The 24,000-nt window shown below is 43.2% G+C and overlaps 1 protein-coding gene and 1 long non-coding RNA gene across 5 annotated transcripts; one reads left to right on the forward strand and one right to left on the reverse strand.

Moving 5' to 3' along the window:
• Positions 1 to 270: 270 nt before the first annotated feature.
• On the reverse strand, positions 271 to 15,396 carry LOC106607210 (DNA (cytosine-5)-methyltransferase 1). Of its 3 annotated transcripts, XM_045720479.1 has the most exons (34): positions 15,162 to 15,396; positions 14,367 to 14,409; positions 13,686 to 13,793; positions 13,299 to 13,548; positions 12,972 to 13,047; positions 12,785 to 12,884; positions 12,650 to 12,690; positions 12,491 to 12,554; positions 12,333 to 12,410; positions 12,013 to 12,122; positions 11,787 to 11,905; positions 11,545 to 11,637; positions 11,271 to 11,422; positions 10,869 to 11,056; positions 10,081 to 10,264; positions 7,064 to 7,161; positions 6,548 to 6,701; positions 6,267 to 6,382; positions 5,977 to 6,178; positions 5,683 to 5,819; positions 4,901 to 5,080; positions 4,244 to 4,468; positions 3,846 to 4,038; positions 3,630 to 3,720; positions 3,350 to 3,484; positions 2,907 to 3,189; positions 2,628 to 2,769; positions 2,316 to 2,482; positions 2,046 to 2,223; positions 1,575 to 1,770; positions 1,133 to 1,296; positions 821 to 937; positions 626 to 728; positions 271 to 490 (listed from the first exon to the last, which is right to left on the reverse strand). In XM_045720479.1, exons 1-34 carry the CDS (start codon positions 15,206 to 15,208, stop codon positions 453 to 455), a joined length of 4,572 nt encoding a protein of 1,523 aa, XP_045576435.1. In that variant the 5' UTR covers positions 15,209 to 15,396; the 3' UTR covers positions 271 to 452. The 3 variants fall into 3 exon arrangements, with proteins under 3 accessions (XP_045576435.1, XP_014059408.2, XP_014059407.2); XM_014203933.2 differs by lacking the exons at positions 12,972 to 13,047; positions 13,299 to 13,548; positions 13,686 to 13,793; positions 14,367 to 14,409; positions 15,162 to 15,396 and adding an exon at positions 10,508 to 10,522 and having other exon boundaries at positions 12,333 to 12,417; positions 12,500 to 12,554; XM_014203932.2 differs by lacking the exons at positions 12,972 to 13,047; positions 13,299 to 13,548; positions 13,686 to 13,793; positions 14,367 to 14,409; positions 15,162 to 15,396 and having other exon boundaries at positions 12,333 to 12,417; positions 12,500 to 12,554.
• Positions 14,868 to 23,937, forward strand: LOC106607211 (uncharacterized). 2 transcript variants are annotated; one of them, XR_006770227.1, is made up of 3 exons: positions 14,868 to 15,014; positions 23,248 to 23,361; positions 23,511 to 23,937. It is a non-coding gene; the product is annotated as an uncharacterized lncRNA (long non-coding RNA). The 2 variants fall into 2 exon arrangements; XR_001329169.2 differs by having other exon boundaries at positions 23,248 to 23,937.
• Positions 23,938 to 24,000: the final 63 nt, after the last annotated feature.

A 24,000-nucleotide genomic window follows, 5' to 3' on the forward strand; every position in this document is an offset into this window, starting at 1 on the left:
CATTTTTTTACATTTTAGTCATTTAGCAGACGCTCTTATCCAGAGCGACTTACAGTAGTGAATGCATACTTTTTTTTTTTTTCCTGTGCTGGCCCCCCGTGGGAATCGAACCCACAACCCTGGCGTTGCAAACACCATGCTCTACCAACTGAGCTACAGGGAAGGCTGGACCATGCTACAGACGCACCAATTTTCCCATTGAATGCTTATGTCCCATCGTACTGGTGCGCAGATTTTTGCTGCCAAGACAATGTTACAAGGAGAAGGAACTGCCATTTAATAAGAGCTTTATTTGAAATATTACAACATATAAAAAGTACATACAATTTATTTTCACTTTCCAAACACAGTTAAAATCACATTTAGAAAATCATAAACATGGAATGGTACTGCAGACTGGCCAGCTCATTTAAAAATATCGGGAATTCAGGGGATTGGAATAGGGCCGGGCACTAGTCCGACACCTCCATCTTCTCCTGCTTGAGGTTCTCTGAGGGAGGAAAATGACATAGTATGGATACTGATGACATTCTTCCCATCCACATTAAAGCCACTATCAGTAATTCATCAAAATGTCCAATGAGCAGCAGTAACTACCACAGGATGCACTTTGAGCAGGCCTAACCTTTCTCATTTGTATTGTCATTCTCCTTGATCCGCTCTAAGACACACTTCTTGATCTCTAGTCCAATGGCTCTGGAGAGTGGTGGAGGAACAGCGTTGCCAACCTGGGGGGGCACAAAAACAAAGTGTCACTCCAAGGCATTTTCTAGGAGGGGATTGAATTCCTGATGGAGAACAGAGAGACCAAGTCCAGTACCTGTCTGTGTTTGTCTAGAACGTTTCCAAAGAACCGGTAGGTATCAGGGAAGCCCTGAGAGCGCGCACACTCCCTCACACTGACCACTCTGTGCTGCTCTGGATGCAGGACACGACCCTGAAACGTGACATTTAGTACCCAAAGCATCCAACATTACAGCTCTGCAGGAGAGGGACCCCAATACATTTCTGTAAACTAGTATTTACAACAAACTACAACCACTGTACATGTTATTACATGGCTGTGTCCTGAGGTGAAATGGTCCTAGCCATTCATGAATTCTGCTAGAGCTGGTACAGTATTAGACCTTACCTGCTTGCCCATGGGCTCAGGGTTGGTAACGGTGGTGCTGAAGAAGCCGTCCCACTCCAGCCTGCCGTAGAGGCCGGCCCAGTGGTTGTGGCGGTTCCCCGTGTGGGGCAAACACCAGGGGATCAGAGTGTTGAACTGCCTGTCAGCAGGGTCACAGGGCACCCCTAGAGGACAGATTAGCAATCAGAACATGTCTACAGACAGCATTACAACAACCCCTTGGATTTGCCATCTGACCTGAAAAAGTGCTATAAAAATGAACAGGTTAAGACTATTTGTCAGAGTTATGAACATGCCAACCACTCACTGTTTTAGCCAAGAGGCTAAACTGATTAGGTTGCTAGGGGTTGAAGGTAGCTATTGTATTTGAAACGGGAAAAAATTAAATCCATTAAGCATTTAACAACATTTGTATGGCCTAAATATCCATAAAAGTGAGTACCTCCTGAACAAGTACAAACGCCCCTCAGTGCTCCAGAGCTGCTGCGGCCATTCTTCTTGTCTGGGTGGGTGTAACGGAGCTTCTTGGATGAGGTCCCGTCTCTCAGCCGGACCTCCATGTTGGGCAGGTCCCTCCAGTCAGAGCCAGGTGCCAGGGGGATGTGCCTCATACGGGCTGCTACAAGGGCACTCAAGTCCTGGGAACCAAAGAGGGACTTAGTTGGTTTCAGGGAAAGCTATTGTCCACCCATCCTCGTGACAGTTCTCATTTAACCAAGGTCGTAAGCATAACAGGCACGACAAATCTGCTCCCCAAGTGTGGTGCTCTCTGCTCCTGTAAAAACCAAACAGTTTTTCACTAAGCTGCACTGAGGCAGCCAAGAGACTCCAAAGACCGAGCAACACCTATGGCTGTTCTAACAAGTTACTGCTGAGCCAGCAGGTGATTGTAACTATGAGGCAGCAGCTGTACCTTGCAGATGTGGTCTTTGAGGATGGGCTGGTACTGTGTGCCTCTGATCTGCCTCTGGAACCAGGACTGGGGCTCTCCGTTGTAGGAGATCTCCAGAGCAGACGCGCCGTTGCGGATCTCTGGCAGGTCAGACATGGTGTCCCTGACTGTGATGGTCCTGTACACACCGCCATTACCTCTGAAACAGGAAGGAACAGTCAGAAACTAGACAACCCTTTACATCACAAGCTATACAACCACACGCTTTTACATTGACCGGTGGCTGGTTACCGTGTGACGTTGCTGAAATATTTCTTGTCGTCCACCACCACGTTGAGAGAGCATGCCCGGGGAGCGAACACGTGCAGGGGCTCTGGGTAGCGAGGAAGCTTCTCCCCAGGCGCAGCCGCCAGAATGATGGCCCTGCGCCGCGTCTGAGCCACGCCGTACTGCCCAGCCTGGGAGGAGTGGACAGCAGAGGTCAGGCTTAAGCATATCCCATGATTGACTTTCACAATAACTAAAAACATTGCGTAATACGGCAGACTATTGGATTCATCAATCAGAAAGAAACATGCCAGCTTAAGTTCACTAATAACTCACCTGAAGGACTCCGAATGTGCACTGATAGCCCATGCGGACAAGACAGCGGAGAGTCAGTTTCAGGACCATGGAGCTTTTGAAGGAGACAAAGTTCCTCACGTTCTCAAGCAGGAAGAACTTGGGTCTGTAGTAGTCGCAGTAACTATAAGAGAATACACATTAGGGGAAAAGTATATAACTACACAGCAACCACTTAGACTGGAGCTTCTGTACTTGGACAGATCAATAATATACTCATACATATGTTTATATGGAAACGTGCAAATCTGTTTAACTGACCTGAGATAAGACACCACCAGAGAGTTTTTGAACTTGGAGTAGGTTCTGGAGTTGAAACGGTTCATGCCGCTGAAGCCTTGACAGGGAGGGCCTCCACACAGCATCTCCACATCTCCCTTCTGGGGCAGCCGCTGGCCCAGGGAGTTGGTCTTCTCTCCAGACATCACCAGCTTTAGCAGCACATTGCAGTCCTCTGTAAACACTGTGGTGCCTGGGTTGTTTAGTCTGAAGGCCTGGGCTGCTGGGTCCCACATCTCGATGGCCCACAGAGTCTCAGCGATACCTGACAGGTAGGCGCAACAACAAATTGCAGTCACTATGTGGCCTGACAAACACTTAACTTACTCTTGTAAGAAATTCTACCTGTATATTAAAAAGTTCCCTTGTGGTCACACACACACCTTAGACATTTCCCAAGCTGTAGAAGTGAAGAAACTACTAACCAGCTTGGTGGAAGCCTTCAGAGAGCCCACCGCAGCCAGAGAACACGTCCAGGGTACGCAGCTTGGGCACCTTGGGGTCCTGAGGCTCCTGGTCTGGAGGCTCCTGAGCAGAAGACGACTTCCCTTTGCCTTTACCTGGAGGGCAGGTGGTTTGGAGCCACAGTTACAACAGTATTCAGAGAAGCCTCATGACAAGCCTAAACCTCTAATAGGCAAGAGGACATTTCAAAAGGAGAGAACTACATGACTGATAATAAGTACCACAGAGGAGAGTAGTTACCTTTGCCCTTCCCTTTCCCCTTGCCCTTGTTCACAGCAGAGCGGGCATGGTTGGGTGGGTCCTCAAAGCTCTTGGACTTGGCATTATAAGCCTTTGGGTGAGAAGGAGACCGATATTACCCTCGAGCAAACTTCCTCGAATGAGCATCTCAGCTACATAGCATGCAAGATTAATATGGGAAGTTGCTCAATTGCTTCTCATCTAGTCCAGCCTCACCTCAAGGAAGTAGAATCGGTCAGGTCCGCCTGAGGAGAAATCCTGAACGGTCTCATTCAGGTCCTCTCCGTACTCCACACGACACCGGCCCAGCACCTCCGACATGTTGACTGTCACTTCCTCGTCACTCCAGTACAGCTGGTTAATGTCTGTGTGGTAACCTGCCTTCGCCCCCTTGTGAGTGTTCTCAGGCCTGAGAGGGTGAACATTAAGAGTACAGTAAAACCACAGAAGACAAAATTACAGACAAGCATATATTGGCACCAGTTTACCTAACCTACAGTGAAGAGCTGCATTTTAGGCCAAAATTCTCATTGTACAAAAGTTACTAAATTTGGCATGGATCCAAGGGGTCCTTCTTTTCAAGTTCTACCATGACATTTGACTTGGGTGCTCACCTGTAGAACTTGTACAAGCGCAGTTTGACTTCAGACACATCAACCTTCCCGTTGCTGCGTCTGTGGCAGAAGATCTCCTTGATGCGTCCCACTCTGAAGGGCTCAGGGGCATCCAGGTTGGAGCCCTTGATGTAGTCCGAATGCTTCCTGTAGTACTCTGGGTACAACTCCTCATCCACGTCCTCCTTCCTGTGAGGACGCTTCACTGGACTGGCTGCCTTCACACTGAGCACACAAGAAAATGTTATGATAAGGGGAGTTACAATTACCACAATTACCCCGCAACCCCAACTTTGAATACCACTGATGTAAGAGAATCAACGAGGGGCTTTGCATCCTATGAAAATCATGAACGTGGAAGGTGTCCACGATGTGTTAGCGGAGACAAACTAAAATGCCATGGAGTTGCATTATTTTCTAGAGAATGCATAGAGTCCAGAGTTATTTATGCCTTTTATACCAAGGCTATAATTGAACACATTTGCCACAAGAAATGTTTTCAACATCCACTGAAGTAGACAGCAAGTTTACGAGATCACTACATTGACTAAACAAACAGACTTGCTAGTTTAGCAGACCAAACCTAGCTTACCAATCAGAAACAAGTATTCAACAATGCCATGTATAAGCGTCAGTATTCCTGGATGTTCCACTCACCTGAAGTTGTATGCATCAGGGGGCAGGTAGCAGCTGTCTCCCACCCTGAACTGCTCTCCCTTCAGGCAGGCCAGAGCATATAAGGCCTTGGAGTCGTGGTCCTCGTCCTTTATGGGTTCAAACACCCGAGGAGTCTCCTGTTCTTCCCTCTCCTCAGCCCTACTACAGCTGGCACAGAAGCTGAAATACAGGGGACACGGTAACCCAAGACCAACTTATTAATCCTCCTATCAAATGTCAAACACTTAAAAGGATCATAGACATTGCAAAGTAAGATTCAAGGTCTTTCAAGCACTGAATTGTAATTTGAAGACCTCCATTTGTATTGAATTGCAGTATAGAAGAAAAACAGCATTACCACTTGACAAGCCTTTCCCAAGGCACTATGCATTGGAATTCAACATTTTGCCATTTGAGATGTAGGGTATTGTATCATGTTTCTCAAACAACAACAAAACCACCCAAAATGTCCCTTTGTATGGCAAGCCAAGTTCAAGACAACATCTGATGTCACAATAACCAAACATGGTTTTATCACAACACCAGTCAATTGAAACTGCAGGAAAGAAATGAAAGTCTACCACAAACTTAGCAGAAATGAAATCATTGGAGCATTAGAGCTCATTAAAAAACCTTGGTTACAACAAATTTCAAAAGGACTTTTCAAGAACCACACTGAGAAAATGTCAGCTTTTCAAGGTGTTCCATTACTAGATTTTCAGAGCTCCAAATGTAAGTACTTGACAGCCCTATCAGTGCTTTAAATGTCAATTTTGACTCACTTGTACTTGCAGTCGTCTTGGGGTGTGAAGGTAGGTGGGGTCTCAAAGCGGGCACAGTCTCCTTCATACCACAGCTGGTAGAAGAAATTCTTCCCATTGTCATCGTCAATCACCTTGATGTCCTCTACCATGCCACCCTGAAAACACAGTGGTACGAAATACATCAGTGATGAGGTGCATGGAGTAGTAGCGGTATAGACAATTGGCATGACAATGACTGTAGGAGTTGGAAAGACAGCACGCACAGATCTGGGACCAGGCTAGCAACTCTGCTTAAAGCCAATGAATTCTTACCTCCATGAACCAGCTGTCTGAGGGGGCCTTGTACATGACGTTGACCTTGCCTTCCACGTAGCTCAGCTGCATGTCTTCACAGTCCTCGACCAGGAACAGCTCCAGAGGGTCAGAGGACTCCCCCAGTACAGTATCTGTACCGCGGCAGAACCAGTGGGCATGGAACCACTTCCCATTGTTATCCTCCCACAGGGATGTGATCCTGGAGACCCAAGACAGTCAACACCTGAGCCATACAGAAACCAATAGAAAAGGCTAAGTCAAGATTCTTAAACTGCTATAGAACCTACCTGGCCAGGTAGAGCAGGATTGATGGGTCATCAGAGCTGACAGAAACACAGTCTCCCACCTCCAGCACCTCGTTGTCCATACACGCCTTCATGTAGTACTGCTTCTTCCCCTCAGTCTGAACATAGGAGGGAGAGGAGAAAACCTTTATCCAAGAGCTGTTTGCATTGCAGCAAGTCAGTCAAATTACATAAACATTTTTGATATTACAAGTCTGGTGTACTAAGGGATATTTTGATCAGTTTGAGGTTAAGAACTTCCTACAACACTAAGGAGTACATACTTTAATAGAGTCTCCAACCCAGGTCAGCTTGCCATTGCTCTGCTTCTTAGTCTTGGCCTTGGACACCTTCTTTGAAGGGGCCTTTACAGGCAACAACTCTTCCTCCTCTATGTTCTCATCATCCTCAGCCTCCTTTACTGCCAGATTGGGGCATCTGGTGGGGAAATTACATTGACAAGGGAGCAGATCACATTAGCCAATGAGTTCAAGCCACCACACCTACAACATAAGCGCCCAATTTGAAATAAAGGGCTCTGAAGATGTTCATTAGCTGGCTAGCGTAGCCCCATCCCCAGTTCCACCCCATGGCCCAGTTCACACTTAGTGGCAGTTTTTTTATTTTTATAAAAGAGAGTGGAGTTTGTTTTAACAGTCTCAGAACTGTTTAGCGTTTTTCCAGAATGAGCTCATGGGAAGGAACAGTGTTCTGGAACAAAATGTTATGAGTTCAGAAACAGCCATGGCAGGAACCATTTATCTAGGCAACTAAGGGGCACGAAAAATCAGCTAACTTACCTCCTCTTCTGGCAAGCCTGCTTGCTGCGACCACTACCCCCAAACTTGATCATGTCCTTGCAGGCTGAACACTTGCCACAGTCTGGAACTAGACAAACCTGGAGACAGAAGAATGAGAACATGGAGTGTTTTAAACTAAGGCATTTCATATCAAAGCTGCAGGCTAAAGTTATATCTAGACTTGGTTTCCTCTATCGTAGTCACTCCTTTCACCCCAGCTGCTAAACTAACCCTGTTTCAGATGACTATCCTACCCATGCTAGAATACAGAATTGTAATTTACAGATTGGCAGGTAAGGGTGCTCGAGCAGCTAGATGTTCTTTACCATTTGGCCATCAGATTTGCCACCAATGCTCCTTATAGGACTCATCACGGAACTCTATACTCTTCTGTAAACTGGTCATCTCGGTATACCAGTCGCAAGACCCACTGGTTGATATTTGTTTATAAAACCCTCTTAGGCCTCACTCCCCCCCATCTGAGATACCTACTGCAGCCCTCATCCTCCACATACAACACCCATTCTGCCAGTCACATTCTGTTAACTTCTTTGGGATAGGGAGCAGAATTTTCACGGCCGGATAAAAAACGTACCCGATTTAATCTGGTTACTACTCCTGCCCAGAAACTAGAATATGCATATAATTAGTAGATTTGGATAGAAAACACTTTAAAGTTTCTAAAACTGTTTGAATGGTGTCTGAGTATAACAGAATTCATATGGCAGGCCAAAACCTGAGAAGATTCCATGCAGGAAGTGCCCTGTCTGACAATTTGTTGTCCTTCTGTTGCATCTCTATCAAAATTACAGCATCTGTGCTGTTACGTGACACTTTCTAAGGCTTCCATTGGCTCTCTAAAGCTGCCAAAAAGTGGAATGGGGTGTCTGCTGTCTCTGGGCAAAGTATAGGAGCAGAGTTTGTAAGTGGTCAGCCTGGGGACAGTGAGACTGGAGATGCGCGGTCACGAGAACTCGCCATTTTTTTCTTTCTCTTTGAATGAATACAACGTTGCCCAGTTGGAATATTATCGCTATTTTACGAGAAAAATAGCATAAAAATGGATTTTAAACAGCGTTTGACATGCTTCTAAGTACGGTAATGGAATATTTTGAAATTTTTGGTCACGAAATGTGCTCGTGCGTTACCCTTCGGATAGTGACCTGAACGCACAAACAAAACGGAGGTATTTGGATATAACTATGGATTATTTGGAACCAAAACAACATTTGTTGTTGAAGTAGAAGTCCTGGGAGTGCATTCTGACGAAGAACAGCAAAGGTAATCCAATTTTTCTAATAGTAATTCTGAGTTTAGGCTGCCCGACGTTGGCGGGTCTGAATAGCTAGCCTTTATGGCCGAGCTATGTACTCAGAATATTGCAAAATGTGCTTTCGCCGAAAAGCTAGTTTAAAATCGGACATAGCGATTGCATAAAGGAGTTCTGTATCTATAATTCTTTAAATAATTGTTATGTATTTTGTCAACGTTTATCATGAGTAATTTAGTAAATTCACCGGAAGTTTTCGGAGGGTATGCTAGTTCTGAACATCACATGCTAATGTAAAAAGCTGGTTGTTGATATAAATATAAACTTGATTGAACAAAACATGCATGTATTGTATAACATAATGTCCTAGGAGTGTCATCTGATGAAGATCAAAGGTTAGTGCTGCATTTAGCTGTGGTTTGGGTTTTTGTGACATATGCTTGCTTTGAAAATGGCTGTGTGATTATTTTTGGCAGGGTACTCTGACACAATCTAATGTTTTGCTTTCGCTGTAAAGCCTTTTTGAAATCGGACAATGTGGTTAGATTAACGAGAGTTATCTTTAAAATGGTGTAAAACAGTTGATTGTTTGAGAAAATTTAATTGTGGTATTTTAGTTGGTTTTGTATTTCGCGCCGTGCGATGCCATTGGCTGTTGGCTAGGGGTTCCGCTGGCGGAACGTCTGTCCTCAACAGGTTAAAGGTCCCCAAAGTACACACATCCCTGGGTCGCTCCTCTTTTCAGTTCGCTGCAGCTAGCGACTGGAACGAGCTGCAACAAACACTCAAACTGGACAGTTCTCAATCTCTTCATTCAAAAACTCAATATGGACACTCTTACTGACAGTTGTGGCTGCTTTGCGTGATGCATTGTTGTCTCTAGCTTCTTGCCCTTTGTGCTATTGTCTGTGCCATGCTTTGTGCTGCTACCATGTGTTGCTGCCATGCTGTGTTGTCTTTATGTAGTGTTGTCTCTTGTTGTGATGTGCGTTTTGTCCTATATTTTTATGTAATTTATTTTTAATCCCAGCCCCCGTAGGAGGTTTTTGGTAGGCCATCATTGTAAATAATTTGTTCTTAACCGACTTGCCTAGTTAAATAAATGCTTCAATTATGAACAGGAGACCAATTAGTTGCACAAGGGTTTAGCTAGTTCGCTTGGCAGAAGGTTTGCACTTACAGGAGTGTTTATGGTCCTGCGCCCAGATATCTAAGTGATTACTTTCCTCGTGTTAGGGATGCACACAATCACAGCACCAGATCAGGTGTTGCTGATGTGTGCTTATAGAGGTTCAGCAGTAATGCTGGGAAAGGTACTTTCTTGTATACTGGAGCCTCAGAATGGAATGAGTTGCCTCTGCCTATAAAAACAACGTCCTCTCTGGAACACTTTAAAAATATGTTTGATGTCCTCTGTGCCCATATGAATAACCCCTATGATGTAACTGGAATGATGAGATAGATGTTCTTCTTTTATGTTTTATTATTTCACTGTCATACTGTGTTAGATCTTGTCTAGCCATCTTGTCTCAAGAGGACCACAATGGAAATAAGTCCCAGACTTTGTGTGTTATCCTCAAATAATTGTATTAATGTGCATGTATGGCTTTTAAGTTGTGTGCTTGTTTTTTTTTTTTATATTTAAATTGTCAAATTAATCAACTAAAACACTTATTCAAAGTGCAATTAAATAAGGCTCCTCAAAGTCTTGGCTCAACCTCATTCAGATTGGCACTTAGTAAGTTACCTCACAGACACCGCAGCGCTGGCGTTTGGTTCCTCCATCCTTCTCATTCTGATCAATCTGGTCAGAGAAGAAAGTATCAAAGATCTTGTAGACCAGCTTGGTGGTAGTCGCTCTAGTGGGCCCTCCTTTGCTGTCCTTCTCAATCTTGGTGGGATGGCGGATGGCCTGTCTTCTAGCAGCTCTCCTATGAAGGGAAAGAAGCAGGTGGTTGGGTGTTGTGCTAATGCAATCAATTATTATAAATGTTGTAATGCTGTGTTCAAGCTCTCAACAGCCAAAGCAGCCATGCAATTTTTTTTAATGACAAACAGCACAAATTTGGATGAGCTTTACAGTTCACCAAATTGCTCTATGACAACACATTTGTTGCAATGCACACCAAACAAGCCAAGGATATTTTCAGACCGAAGGGCTGTAGAATACCTACCAGTACAACAGCATGCTGCATTAGGGAATGTCAAGAGGAGTGTTAAACACCAGGGATCAGAGGGAACAGACAGCAGGGAGACAAACATAACCCCCTTATTGTCCCCAACACAAATCAAGGCTGGACATTTAACTTTACGGTTTCAACATAAAATGAACCACAGCCAATTAGACTGAAGTGCATCTGCAATCCAGCTCTTGACCGACAGACAGTCTGCCATTTTAACTTCATGATAAGAGTTAGGATTCTCTTCCATCCACACAGCCTAGTGAGAAGCAGACAGCACTACAGGGAAGGGGGGGGGGTGCTTATAAACAGCAAGTCTGCTGCAACATCAGACAATACCAGGTCCTATCATTACCTCTTTCCCAGGGTGACCCCAGCCAGCTTGATCAGGTCCCTCATGCAGGGGGTGACGATGATGGGCTGCTCGTCAGAGTCCCCGGCCTCGTCGTAGCTCTCCACCTGCTCCACCACGAACTGGGCGTGGCGCAGCAGCGTGTCCTCTGTGAAGCGGTTGAAGTTCAGCCCAGCAGGAGGCACTGTGGTCTTAGGGGCAAAGAGGAGAGCTGGCGAGTCAAGTCAGTGCTGAAGCTAATGTTGCCATGTGTGAAGATTTGGGCCATGTTCATTAGGCACCAAACAGAAAAAGAACTACCTGCACTTATCCAATAATAAACTGTAGTTGCAACACTGAAACATTTTTGCACTAATGAACACGACCCTGGTCAAGCGTCTACACCAAACAATCTTAGTATTTTACCTCGATCTTGTTGAGGAGGTCCTCATAGCTGACGTCAGGGTTCTTCTGCAGGAACTCCACCACCATCTTGCTCATGTAGATCTTCTCCTGCATCACGGCGAAGATGGGGGCGTACTCCTCCCTGGGATCCATCAGGATGTAGTCAGCAAAGGCTGGAGATGGGGAAAGAGGTCATGGGTTAGAGGTCAGAGTCATATACATCATGAGTATAGGAATTAGGCTAATGTTTTAACGTTCAATCCACTTAAAACCTAAAGGAAGATCTTGAGATTACCTGTAGTGAATCCAATTAAGGCTTTCTCTCCTCCGTCAAAACCAGTGATCCACCAGGCGTTGATGGGACCAAGCTTTTTGGCAGGAACCCCACCTAGAAAAATAGCAGTACAGTAGTTAGCCATAGGTACACCACTCAAGTATATCTTACATAAAATGGTTTAGTAAAGATTGTAAATCAACTATGGTTGGAGGAAAACAAGTATATAAACATTGTTAGTGTGAAAAAGGTCAGGGCCATACCATCCATGCAGGGGTTGTCATCATAGATGGGCTTGACTGCACAGCTGAAGTACAACTCAACATTCTTCTCAATGAGCCCAGAGTCAAATGGACACAGGTGGCCACGCTTGTCATAAACACTGCAACAAAGAACAGTTCACTTTTACCAAGGTGACAGCAAAAAACATGCACTAAAAGGCTGATGCTGTATAGAATTTTGAAGGGACAGCATGAAGGGACCACTCACCAGAAGTTGGTAATCTTGTGCTGGGGTAGTTCTTCGTAGTTCTCAAAGCCGTCTTCGTTTGAGTCAAACAGAGAGAGGCGCTCATCTGTTAACATTTCTGGCTCATCCAGCTGTAAGTATACAAACATAATCAAGAAAAGTCATTGTTCTACCAGTCAATCAATGAAATCATGACAACTAGAATAGATCCATATTGTTTTACTCTATAAAATCCTATTTAGTGCAAGTCATCATTCAACAAATATCCAGTTGGCACTAATGACATGTTAAAATGGCACCGTATCACATTTTCTTTAGTATAACAGCCTCGAGTTTCTCACCGCATTATCAGGATCTCCCTGAAATAACTTGAGGTCCGAGTCATCCAGATACTGCCTGCAGTCTGGACATTTAGGGGGGTGGAGTCTGAAACAGATGAGCAGCGACAATGACATTGCAACTCTGCTCCGAAATTATATAACAGCTTGAGTGCAGGAATGGGCCTCACCTTAGCTGCAGGCACTGCCTTCATTTTCTCACTAGTGGCATCCTCTGCAACTGGCCTGAGAAGAGAGGATGGAGACAGTCAATGCAAATTGGAGGAAGGGTGTGGCCAATTGAATGGGGGGGGGGGGGGTTAAAAGGTGAAAGGTCTTACTTATTGTCTGGCTCCACTTTAAAACGCTTCTCTTTTTGTGTCTACAACAGAAAGGCCTGATTAGGAGGTGCATTGATTAATAAGAGTAAATCACATGGTCTGAGTGACAGGTGGCACACAATAAGATCACCTCACCTCTTCCTCTGTGTCCCGCTCTACTTTCTCTTCCACTTCTCTATTTGTAACCTCTCCATTCGTAACCTCTCCATTCACCTCATCAGACTTGCGCTTCTGACTGCAAGGGAGCAAGGGGAAAGTTTATTCATGAGCAGAATGCATAAGACCCTGAAAGGTTAAGGGAAACAGATGAGTTCCTACTGACACGTTGGAGAACATTGATAAGATGGTCGGTTGTTTCCCGGAGACAGAGTTTCTTGTGACCCTGGAACCAGGAGATTCTGGACAAAAGTAAAGAAACAATGTTTTATTGTTTAAGGATTTGGAATTGATTGCACATGCATCCATGTGCCTCAACACATGGTCATTTCCCAAAATGTACAGTTCTATAAGATGTGTTTGGGGTTTTACAAGTTGCTTGGTCAAACAATTAGATGGACATAAATCTTTCAGAGCACGAGACATAACAGAAAAGGGATACTGTATAGATTAATCCAGGGAGAAATTGATGTCCCCAGCCACTCCTACTCACTCTTGGGCTCAGAGTCTGACTTGCTCTTCCGTCGTCCCTTTCCTTTGGGGGCAGAAGGAGACTTCATGACATCAGCCTCTTTGGTGTCCATGATTCCCTCTTCATCCTCTTCCTTGTGATAGTCACCATTTGCTGCAGAGCCATTTGTTTTGCCATTCTTGCAGTTCTGTTCCACAACATCACCGTGTGAGCCATTCTCCACACACAGCTCACGTCCCAATAGGGCCTTCACCTTAGAGAGGTAGCCATCCTGAGGGGAACATGTAGGCCCTGGTCAAAAGCACTGCACTATATAGGAAATAAGGTGCCATTTTGGACAAACCCAAAGATACTATTTCTATGGAGTGAGTGGATTCGTTAGATTGACAGGATACAGCCACAACTCACCATTGAGATCTCTGAACTCTTCATCTTGGCTTTCAGGCTGCTGAGCTGGTCCTGGGCATCCGCATGCAGGAAGTCCTGCACCAACTTGACCTTTTCTTTGACACGGTCCTATGAGTTAAATAAACTGGTTTAAGACATGCTTTGGAAGGTGCTACCCATCCAAGTTATTTTAAGTGCTTAGCCACAAGCTCTTCACTCACCTACTGTGAGGAAGACAATCAAGCATGAGGTCTTATACCAACAGGCTCTGAGACAGTTTGTAGCTACAAGCCATGAGAATGCTGAACACTAAGTAGCTCTCCACACACACACACACGCACTCATCCACACACTAAATAATGCACAATGTAAACATCTGCCCCCCAATCCCCAAAACAGGTGTAAATATTAGACTGCAGATCGTGCATTCTTGTATTATACTTATGCTCAAATGTTTATTCTAGTCTGAGCCATTTACTTTCGCTTGTATTATTTCTTATTGTCGAGAAGGAATAGGCAAGTAAGCATTTCGTTGGACGATGTATACCATGTGTATCTTGTACATACGACTAATACAACTTCACAAAGGATGGTCATGATCGGCTTTCTGGACATTAGTCAACGATGAAATAACAGAAACACGTAAATAAGTCTGTAGCAACCCGAAACCAAATGTCAAACTTGGTAGTTCAGGTCACTCACCTCATCTGAGATCCCATCTTCATCTTTTTCCAACACCGCCAGCCTGTAAACAAACAAACAAAAAAAAGTGTTACCCACTTGCTACAATGACCTAAACATGAACATAGTCAAATCCAACATATTAGCATGGCACAACTTGTTGACAGGTCGCTGACGCTAAATGTTAACGCTATCTAGCTAATTAGCTGGACACTTGAATGTGAACCCGACTTGATTTTGAATTCCTATCCTAGCTACTGTACCAAGCATCGAACAAGAAGCCAGCTAGTCTAATGTTATCATGCTGTAAACAGACCATGTAGATCGCTATCCGTTTTGAGTTGCTAACATTTCACAAATAGTCGATGATAACTAGCAAGCTAACAATTAGAGCGATAACGCGAACGTTAACATTAGTTAGCCAACTGGGAAATAAAAACATGCATGAAACCAATATTGAAGCGAGGCAACAGCTGACATGAGCCAAAATGTATCATTTGGCGCCAAATCTATTCCCAAGCACAACGCATCTTTGGTACAGTTAAATAGCTAGACATGGCATAGGAAAACCGTGGAAGATGCTAGCTAGCTATCCAGTTAGCCGAGACATTTCAGCGTGACAAAATTAATTCGCAGTATTGTACATGGAATGGTGGATCGTGTGATGCGGTGAGAATAAGAATACTACCCCATGCCATGCATGTGTGTTTATTTGACAGGACAAAGGGTGAACTGAATGCAGTGCGCTGCAAGCTAGCTAGCCGAACATGACAGCACTACAACATTACATTTGCGCTAGCTAGCTTGTAACGTTACCTTTTCCTGACATCCACTGGCAGAGACAAGGATGTATTGGCTGGCATTTCAAGTGTGAGCGTGATAGACTAAAATATAAAACTCGTTTAGATAAAAAAAACAAGAAAAGACAACAAAGAATCGTTAAAACGATGTGCTAAAATCAGAGCTCTCTGAAAAACAATGTGTGTGGCATCTGTTGTAGGCTAGCTCTATGCAGTTCAGGCGCGCGGGCCGTCTTTTCGCGCGGAAACCCGGGCATTTTGGGCTTTACCATTACGTTGATGTATAGGTGAAACGCATGGAGAATATGGGATCAAATTTCATTAATACATGTATCGATTAAAGTTTTGAACAACTTTTACATTGATAGTACAATTAAATAATACATTAGCATTGGCTGTTTGTTTCATAGTATGTTTTCACCTCTCTATGGAATATTGTAAATTGTTGACACCCCCATTGATTTGCCTACTACGAAACTTCGTTCACCACAATGCACATGATTTTTTTCGAGGGAAATCGAGGAAAGATACAAATGCAATCGGATTGCTAGTGATAATGGTTGATATTTTTTTTTACTTATCAGAGAGACATAGCTGGCTTTATAAATGTATTTTTTATGGTGACCTGCTGTACAACTAACGCCTCATGTCCACGAGATGCCGCAAACTCTTTGACATTGAAGTCATTCAATGTCAAAGGAGAGCAGTACGAACGCTACGTTAGGGATGCCGCACTAGGTGGTGGTACGTTCTGTATCAATATTTTCAAAACGCATATGCATCTGGTGGACATGGGGCAACTTGGCAAACGCACACGTGGCGATGGCGGGGGTGTGGTTTGTTTATTTATGGGTAATTTCAGTGGCAACAGAAACGGCATCCCGTTTTTGTAACGCAGAAATTTTATTCAGAAATTGAACTTATTTAATGGTTTCAAACTGAATTGAATGAATATTGCATTCAGTTTTACAATTCAATTGAATATTCAAATTAAATATTTATATATTCAGTTTCAATGTTGTAGATATTGCATTCACTGTCTGTGTACCTGGTTTACAAACTCATTTCAAGTTGATATAAATTCATATATTAAACTTCTCAGATGCATTCAAATTTCAAATTCAGTTCTATAAATTCAGATTGAAAACCAGAGACAACATCCTGGTGCTTGACTTGGTCTGAAATAGGTGCCGGTACTCAATTTGGGTGCAGGTACTGTTTATATTTAGGTCCAGAAGCTCCACAATACTTTTGAGCTAATCTTTTCTGAAAGTAACATGAGCTCAAGCAGTAGAACATTTGAAATGCTGGTACTCAGCTCTGGTGAGCTCCTGCCCAAGTCAAGCGCTGCTACTTTGCCAGCCAGGAAAGGTAGAGGAGGACAGATTAAAGACTGTGTTAGCACACTTAGCTAAAGCCTATAGAGACCCACATTGGAAGTGTCATAATACCCATAAAACCTAGCAGTCAAACGGTTCCAATTGTTTTTCCACAGGGGATTTTAGAAACACTTCAAAATAAGGGCTGTGTTTTTTGTAGGTTTACCCTGGCGTGACATTTTGATAACCATTTAAATCTCTCAGAGAAGGTGACTTTTCTCAATATATTCGTCTCTATTTACTCTCAGATTAGAAAATGCTAATTAGCATCAAAGTAGACATCATGCAAGACTACAAATCCCTGCAAGCTCCTGCACATCATCTCTAGCTGACACCTTTGCTAACGGGTATTATATCAATTTAAAACTTGCACAAGACAGAATTGTCAATTTAAAAGACATTTTGCCAATTTATTCATTACTACATGGTAGTTAATCTAGAGATTCTTAGCTTTGCCTCGATTAGGCAGTATCATCCAGATCATCGTGGCATTTGTAGTTCATTAGTATTTCATTTTGGGGGATTAAATACAGGTAAATATATTGATAAAAGTCACCTTGTCCTATGGAGATTTACAGTTATCAAAACGTCACACCAGGGTAAGCCTACACAAAACACAGCCATTATTTTAAGTGTTTCTAAAATCCCCTGTGGGGAAAATGAACAGTGGAAAAAAGATTAGAACCATTTTCCCGTTTTGACTGTTAGGTTTTTAATGGGTATTATGACTCACACTGTGGTACTCTATATGGATAAATTCAGGAAGTTCAAAAGGACTGCACCCTGCTTGGTTATCAAGTACCGCTTAAAGTACCGGGGCCCTCATTTATCGATGTTGCATAGAAAAGCTTCTAAATTAACTGTACGAAAAAATGTTTAAAGTTCGGAAGTACAAAAAGTTTGGTATTTATCAATTGCTCGTACGCTTGATTTACACACACCTGTAAGTATTTTGCCTTGATAAATTAGACACGGTCTAAAACACTGTGCTAGTGCATGTGAAGTCTCATTTACATGTGAAGTCTCATTTACATAAAGAACCACCCTAAATGACCATTTATGGTCACAAACCTTCCCTTTAAAGCTGCAAGAAATGTCACTAATTTCTGTTCGCCAACATGGAGAAATCAAAGAAAAACACTTTTTCGGACGCAGAAATAGAACCTTTGATCACCAAAGTGGAAGCAAAACAAGCTATACTTTTTGGAGCACTCAGCAATGGCTTGACAAATAAGAAAATAAATATTGCTTGGGAGCAGGTTAGTGCTGTGGTAAATTCTGCCTCATCTGACAGTTAATGAAATTTAAAAGAAATGGTTTGATTTAAAAACATATGCCCAAAAAATATTATGATCCAAAAAAGGGATAAGTGCAACAGGAGGAGGGCAGAGTGACTCTTCACTGTCTGCTATGGACCAGCGCATTGGCAGCATAATTGGAGAGACCTCACACGGAACCCAAACCGGCTGCGCGCGTGCGCCATCATGAATAAATGTATTTTGTCCCCCCACACCAAATGCATGTTAAAATATCAAAACAAACTCTGAACCAATTACATTACGAAAAGCATTAAACCTTTATGGCAATTTAGCTAGCTAACATGCACTTGCTAGCTAATTTGTCCTATTTAGCTAGCTTGCTGTTGCTAGTTAATTTGTCCTGCGATATAAACATTGAGTTGTTATTTTACCTGAAATGCACAAAGTCCTCTACTCTGACAATTAATCCACACATAAAACGGTCAACCGAATCGTTTCTAGTCATCTCTCCTAGGCTTTTTCTTCTCTTGACTTTATATTGCGATTGGCAACTTTCAGAAATTAGGTGCATTACCACCACTGACCTCGTTCGTCTTTCAGTCCCCCGCGTGGGTATAACCAATGAGGAGTTGGCACGTGGGTACCTGCTTCTATAAACCAATGAGGAGATGGGAGAGGCAGGATTTGCAGAGCGATCTGCGTCACAAATAGAACTGACTTCTATTTTAGCACTTGGCAAAGCAGACACTCGTTGGCGCGCGAGCACTGTGGGTGCAATTAATTGAATAATATAGATTTCTAAATTGATTTTGCTTCACGCACGCGACGCGAGCAATGTAGTCAGCCTGTGATGCAGTACTGAAACAACAAGAGATCAACACATCAATTATTGGACTCAAACAGCAGCTGGAGGATGTACGCAACGGCCTGAGAGAGAAATCAATCATTGAAAGAATTTGTTGATTGTGTCAAACAATCACTCCACTGTTGTTCTTGTGCGTGCGTGGACTTGGTTGTACCTTGCCTCTTGTTGGTTTGAGGGGTTTGTGAGGGGAGTCATCAGCCATGTTTTTAATGGGTAGCCCCGGTCTCCTGCAGTTATGAACACAACATTCAGTTTCCCAGTAGAGGTCTAACATGGCAAATAAAACATAAGTCACTTACCAATAAGCCATCCATCCTCAACGGCTCCTTCTTGGAGGTTAAGGCTGACTGAACTGTTCTGCGCAATGAATGAATCATGTTTCCCACCTGGCCATTTGGCCACTACATTCAACGAAGCCAAATGTGAATCACAGATGACCTGCACATTGACAGAATGGAAACTTTTTCTGTTGACGAAGTTGAATTCGTTCAATGATGGTGCTTTCATTGCGATGTGGGTGCAGTCAATTGCTCCAATGACATTGGGAAATCCAACTATGGTATGGAAATCCTTTTTCACTCTGGCCTGTTGCACAGCAGTGTACGGAAACGATGCATTGTGGGGTCAATGAAATAATGCCATGAAGGACTGCAGGCAATATTCGGCTCATGCGTGGTTGTGAAATGCCAGACCGATCCGCAATCTCCCGTTGGAATGTTCCAGTGGCCAAAAATCCCAGGGTGGAGAGGACTTGTGTGTGCACCTGGATGGCATTGGTGCGTTTCGTCTCCCTTTCTAATACTAGAGAGTGTTGGTTGCAGAGATACAAGCCAAGCGTCACTCTCAGCAAAAAAATCTGCACGCTCATTGGAAACACGCTCCCTGCGTAATGCAGCTTATGCCAGATCTTCCAATGCAAGATTTGCCATTTTGGACAAGTCACAACGCCTCAGTGTTGCCTTTTATATTATTTAACTGGTTTAACTAAGTTGCCTCCAACCTTACATTCCACTCTCTTTCTAATTGACTTTATTATTCAATTAGGCTTAAATGGTTTCATGTTTATGAATTTCATAGCACCCTGAGAAAACTATTTGTAGCTGAAGTGTCTATAAAAATAAATACATCAATAAACTATTCATGTATTATCTTTTTCTTCATAGTTTATGATTTGGTCCAGTATGTTAATCTGTTCTCCATTTGGTGGATGGTATTTCATTAGCAGTTTGACTTTTCTACCACAAGGTGCTGTGGGTACGCATGGTCAGAGGTTTGCTTAAATTTACACACATTCTCAAGTATCAGTACAAATGGATAAATCCCACACTTTGCTTAGAAATGATCGCACGCATGGTTTACGAACATTTCTGTTTGCACGCAACACTGATAAATGAGGGCCCAGGATGATATCTCTGGTTTTGAATCTGAATTTAGAAAACTGAATCTGAATGCATCTGAGAAGTTGAATACAGTGCATTCGGAAAGTATTCAGACCCTTTGACTTTTTCCACATTTTGTTACGTTACAGCCTTATTCTAAAATGTATGAAAAAATACACAAAAAAAAAAAATCGAATCAATCTACACACACTGCCCCACAATGACAAAGCCAAAACAGGTTTAGACATTTTTGCAAATTTATTTTTAAAAAGAGGGGGAAAAAAACATGATTTACATAAGTATTCAGACCATTTGCTATGAGACTCGAAATTAAGTTCAGGTGCATGCTGTTTCCATTGATCATCATTGAGATGTTTCTACAACTTGCTTGGAGGCCACCTGTGGTAAATTCAATTGATTGGACATGATTTGGAAAGGCACACCTGTCTATATAAGGTCCCACAGTTGACAGTGCATGTCAGAGCAAAAACCAAGCCATGAAGTCGAAGGAATTGTCCGTAGAGCTCAGAGACAGGATTGTGTTGAGGCACAGATCTGGGGAAGGGTACCAAAACATTTCTGCAGAATTGAAGGTCCCAAGAACACAGTGGCCTTCATTGTTCTTAAATGGAAGAAATTTGGAATGACCAAGACTCTTCCTAGAGCTGGGTGTCCGGACAAACTGAGCAATCGGGGGAAGGGCCTTGGTCAGGGAGGTGACCAAGAACCCTATGGTCACTCTGACAGAGCTCTAGAGTGTCTCTGTGGAGATGGGAGAAAATTCCAGAGGGACAACCATCTCTGCAGCACTCCACCAATCAGGCCTTTGTGGTAGAGTGGCCAGATGGAAGCCACTCCTCAGTAAAAGGCACATGAAATCCTGCTTGGAGTTTGCCAAAAGGTACCTAAAGACTCCCCGACCATGAGAAACCAGATCCTCTGGTCTGATGAAACCAAGATTTAACTATTGGGCCTGAATGCCAAGAGTCACATCTGGAGGAAACCTGGCACCCTCCCTATGGTGAAGCATGGTGGTGGCAGCATTATGCCGTAGAGATGTTGCTCAGCAGTAGGGACTGGGAGACTAGTCAGGATCGAGGGAAAGATGAACAGCACAAAGTACAGAGAGATCCTTGATGAAAACCTGCTCCATAGCGCCGAGGACTTCAGACTGGGGTGAAGGATAACCTTCCAACAGGACATTACCCAAAGCACACAGCCAAGACAACGCAGAGTGGCTACGGGACAAGTCTCTGAATGTCCGTGAGTGTCCCAGCCAGAGCCCGGACTTGAACCCGATCGAACATCTCTGAAGAGACCTGGAGCAACACTCCCCATCCAACCTGACAGAGTTTGAGAGGATCTGCAGAGAAGAATGAGAGAAACTTCCAAAATACAGGTGTGCCAAGAAGACTCAAGACTGTAAACGCTGCCAAAGGGGCTTCAAAGTACTGAGTAAAGGGTCTGAATTCTTATGTAAATGTCATTTCAGTTTAATAATTTTTTTTAATTTGCAAAAAATTCTTAACCTGTTTTTGCTTTGTCATAATGGGGTATTTTGTGTAGATTGATGAGGGGGGAAAAACTATTTCATCTATTTTAGAATACGCATTTCTATCTGAATGCGGTGCCTCAGATGAAATAAGCCGCCGTATTTCATTCATTATCAATGGAGAAAGCTCAAAACTGCGGAGGACAGCAGAGAGGGGGATGGTGGGATTTGTGTGAAGCATAAACACCATCAGAGGTTCAAGCACTCGCCGTAATCAGCAGGATATGAAGAGTACACAACCATTCTAGGAGGCACTCTGCCACAAATGTGCTCATTTGATCTTTTCCAGCACCAAACAGCGTGGTGGCGTGGCGAGTCGATCTGCAAATCTAATCTAGGCAAGCAGTGAGGAGCGCACATAGCAATACAGGCTCCAGACATCACAAGCCAGCAAAAAGAAACAAGTTACACACTCATAGACACACAACCTCGTGTGATGGATAGCTGTCGGCTATATTAGCCACGACTTACCGTTCTTTGGTGCAACTTCAAATGTCGAACAAAGTTGGAAATTGTTGCGCCTCCGTCTGTAATTTTTCCCCCGCATGTTTTGCAAGTTGCAATCCGTTTTTTGTTGATACAGCGTCGTCTTTATATCCGAAAATAATACTTTTGGGTATCATCATTCCAAGGGCTCCATCTGAATTCACCCGCCGATGTTCCTCTACACTGCCACGCACAATTTGATTGGCTGCTGTCCGATTCAAACTAATCCGTTAAATGAAGAGTTGATGCGCTGCATAATTTTTGTATATTTGGGCTTGGGGAGGGTATGAAGTCAGGTCGAGTCACAAGGCTCAAGTCACGAGTCATTGGTGTCAAAGTCGAGTTGCAGTCATCATATTTGTGACTCGAGTCCACACTTCTGGAACATAGTGTCTTTATTGATAAAAAAAACGTGTTCTATATTAAAGGGTACTTCGTTTAATATAACAGGCTTTTAAAATGTAATATTGGTGCACAATTTCTACTTAAAATATCAAAGGCACTCAAAAGGGACTCATTTCGTGGAACGACCAGTACACAATAGCAACATTGTCTATTGTCGAAAAACAAACCTAAATAATTGCAAGTGTGTGCAGTAAAATGTAATTAAAATCATCACAGAACCATTGAGCACATAACATAAGCCAGCATCTCTTCATATTTATTTTGGGTAGGACAAATGGAACGAATAGATATACATAGATCTATATTATTTGCATTATGCAACCGAAAACTAAAGTTAATAATGAATGTGTTGAAATACAAAGTATCCATTAATAAAAAAATAAAAATAATAATTCATACACATACCCAACATATGACAGAAATTAGTGCAGTGAATGAAAGTGAAATGTACACGTAAAATTAAAGTCTGTTTCACCACAAGGTGGCACTAGTTCATTACGGTTGTGCAGTGAATTTCTCGAGGCTGAGAGCATATGAGCTCCTTTGTGTGTGTTTTTTTTGCTGTGATATATCTATACAGGAATGTGCAGCTGACTCCAAGTGACTGTATGTTTTAAACTCGCAAGTGTGCAGTCTTGTTTTCCCTAATGTGGATGCCTGTTTGTGGGTGTGCCTGGCATGAGTGTGTTCATGTCTTTTTAAGCATATGCAGCTGTTTCAGTTGAGCTTTATGCACACAACGTAACCCTTTATGCCTTTTGTGTTCTTCACCTACAGGTTTCTGGACTCTGTCATATCTTGCTGCTGATCGCTGGAAATTCTTGGCCACGTTCCCAGCAGCGCAAGGTCATGGCTAAAAGGGATCCATCTTTTGTCATATTAACTTCAAAAGTAAATGTTTGCATTTTACAAAACCCTTTTCCTAACCTTAACCTAAGTCTCATAACCTGCTACGTTAATTATACTAACCTGCTGCATAAGTTCTAGCCTGCTACGAAAATTAAATTAAATTAATTTGACAAAAGCTGCATCCCTTCTAGCCATGGCGCACCGCAGCCTCCTGGGGCTGATTTAGCCAATGTTCCCACCCAGGAATCCAGGACTTCTGACAGCAACCAGGCCAGACTCCGTCAGCCTCTCCCGGGCTGTGGCCCAAGGCCAGCCAGGAACCTGTCCCTCAAAAGGCTGTCTCCCGTCTTCATGGAGCTCCCAGAGAAACAGCCACTCTCTTTTCTTTAATGACAATTTCTCAAAACTGCCTGCCACACCCCATTTGTTTTCTCTCCCCCCTGACCTCTCCCGCCCCACATGGTCTGGAAGCAGTTAAAACCATGCTGTTAGATGTGAAGGCCAAGGTTAAATGGGGACAGTTTAATGGCAACATTTGAACAGAGCTTTTTCATGTTGAAACAAGTATTTTTTAGACTTTGTTAAAGCTTGTTTGGATTAAATATCAGTTTTCGATTACACCTCGTGCAGCCATGTGTGATTTTGAAAGATGGCAATAGGCCTGGAAAGTGAAACGTATCA

The sequence above is a fragment of the Salmo salar genome, chromosome ssa06 (genome assembly GCF_905237065.1).
Source record: "Salmo salar chromosome ssa06, Ssal_v3.1, whole genome shotgun sequence".
Taxonomy (NCBI): Eukaryota; Metazoa; Chordata; class Actinopteri; order Salmoniformes; family Salmonidae; genus Salmo; species Salmo salar.

Excerpts from the sequence above, each read along its gene's own strand:
- LOC106607210 (XM_045720479.1), bottom strand. The coding sequence starts at position 15,208 with ATGCCAGCCAATACATCCTTGTCTCTGCCAGTGGATGTCAGGAAAAG. Across the intron at positions 11,057-11,270 it reads ACCTCCTCAACAAGATCGAG|ACCACAGTGCCTCCTGCTGG; the intron begins GTAAAATACTAA and ends TTTGCCCCTAAG. Across the intron at positions 5,820-5,976 it reads CAGACAGCTGGTTCATGGAG|GGTGGCATGGTAGAGGACAT; the intron begins GTAAGAATTCAT and ends CTGTGTTTTCAG.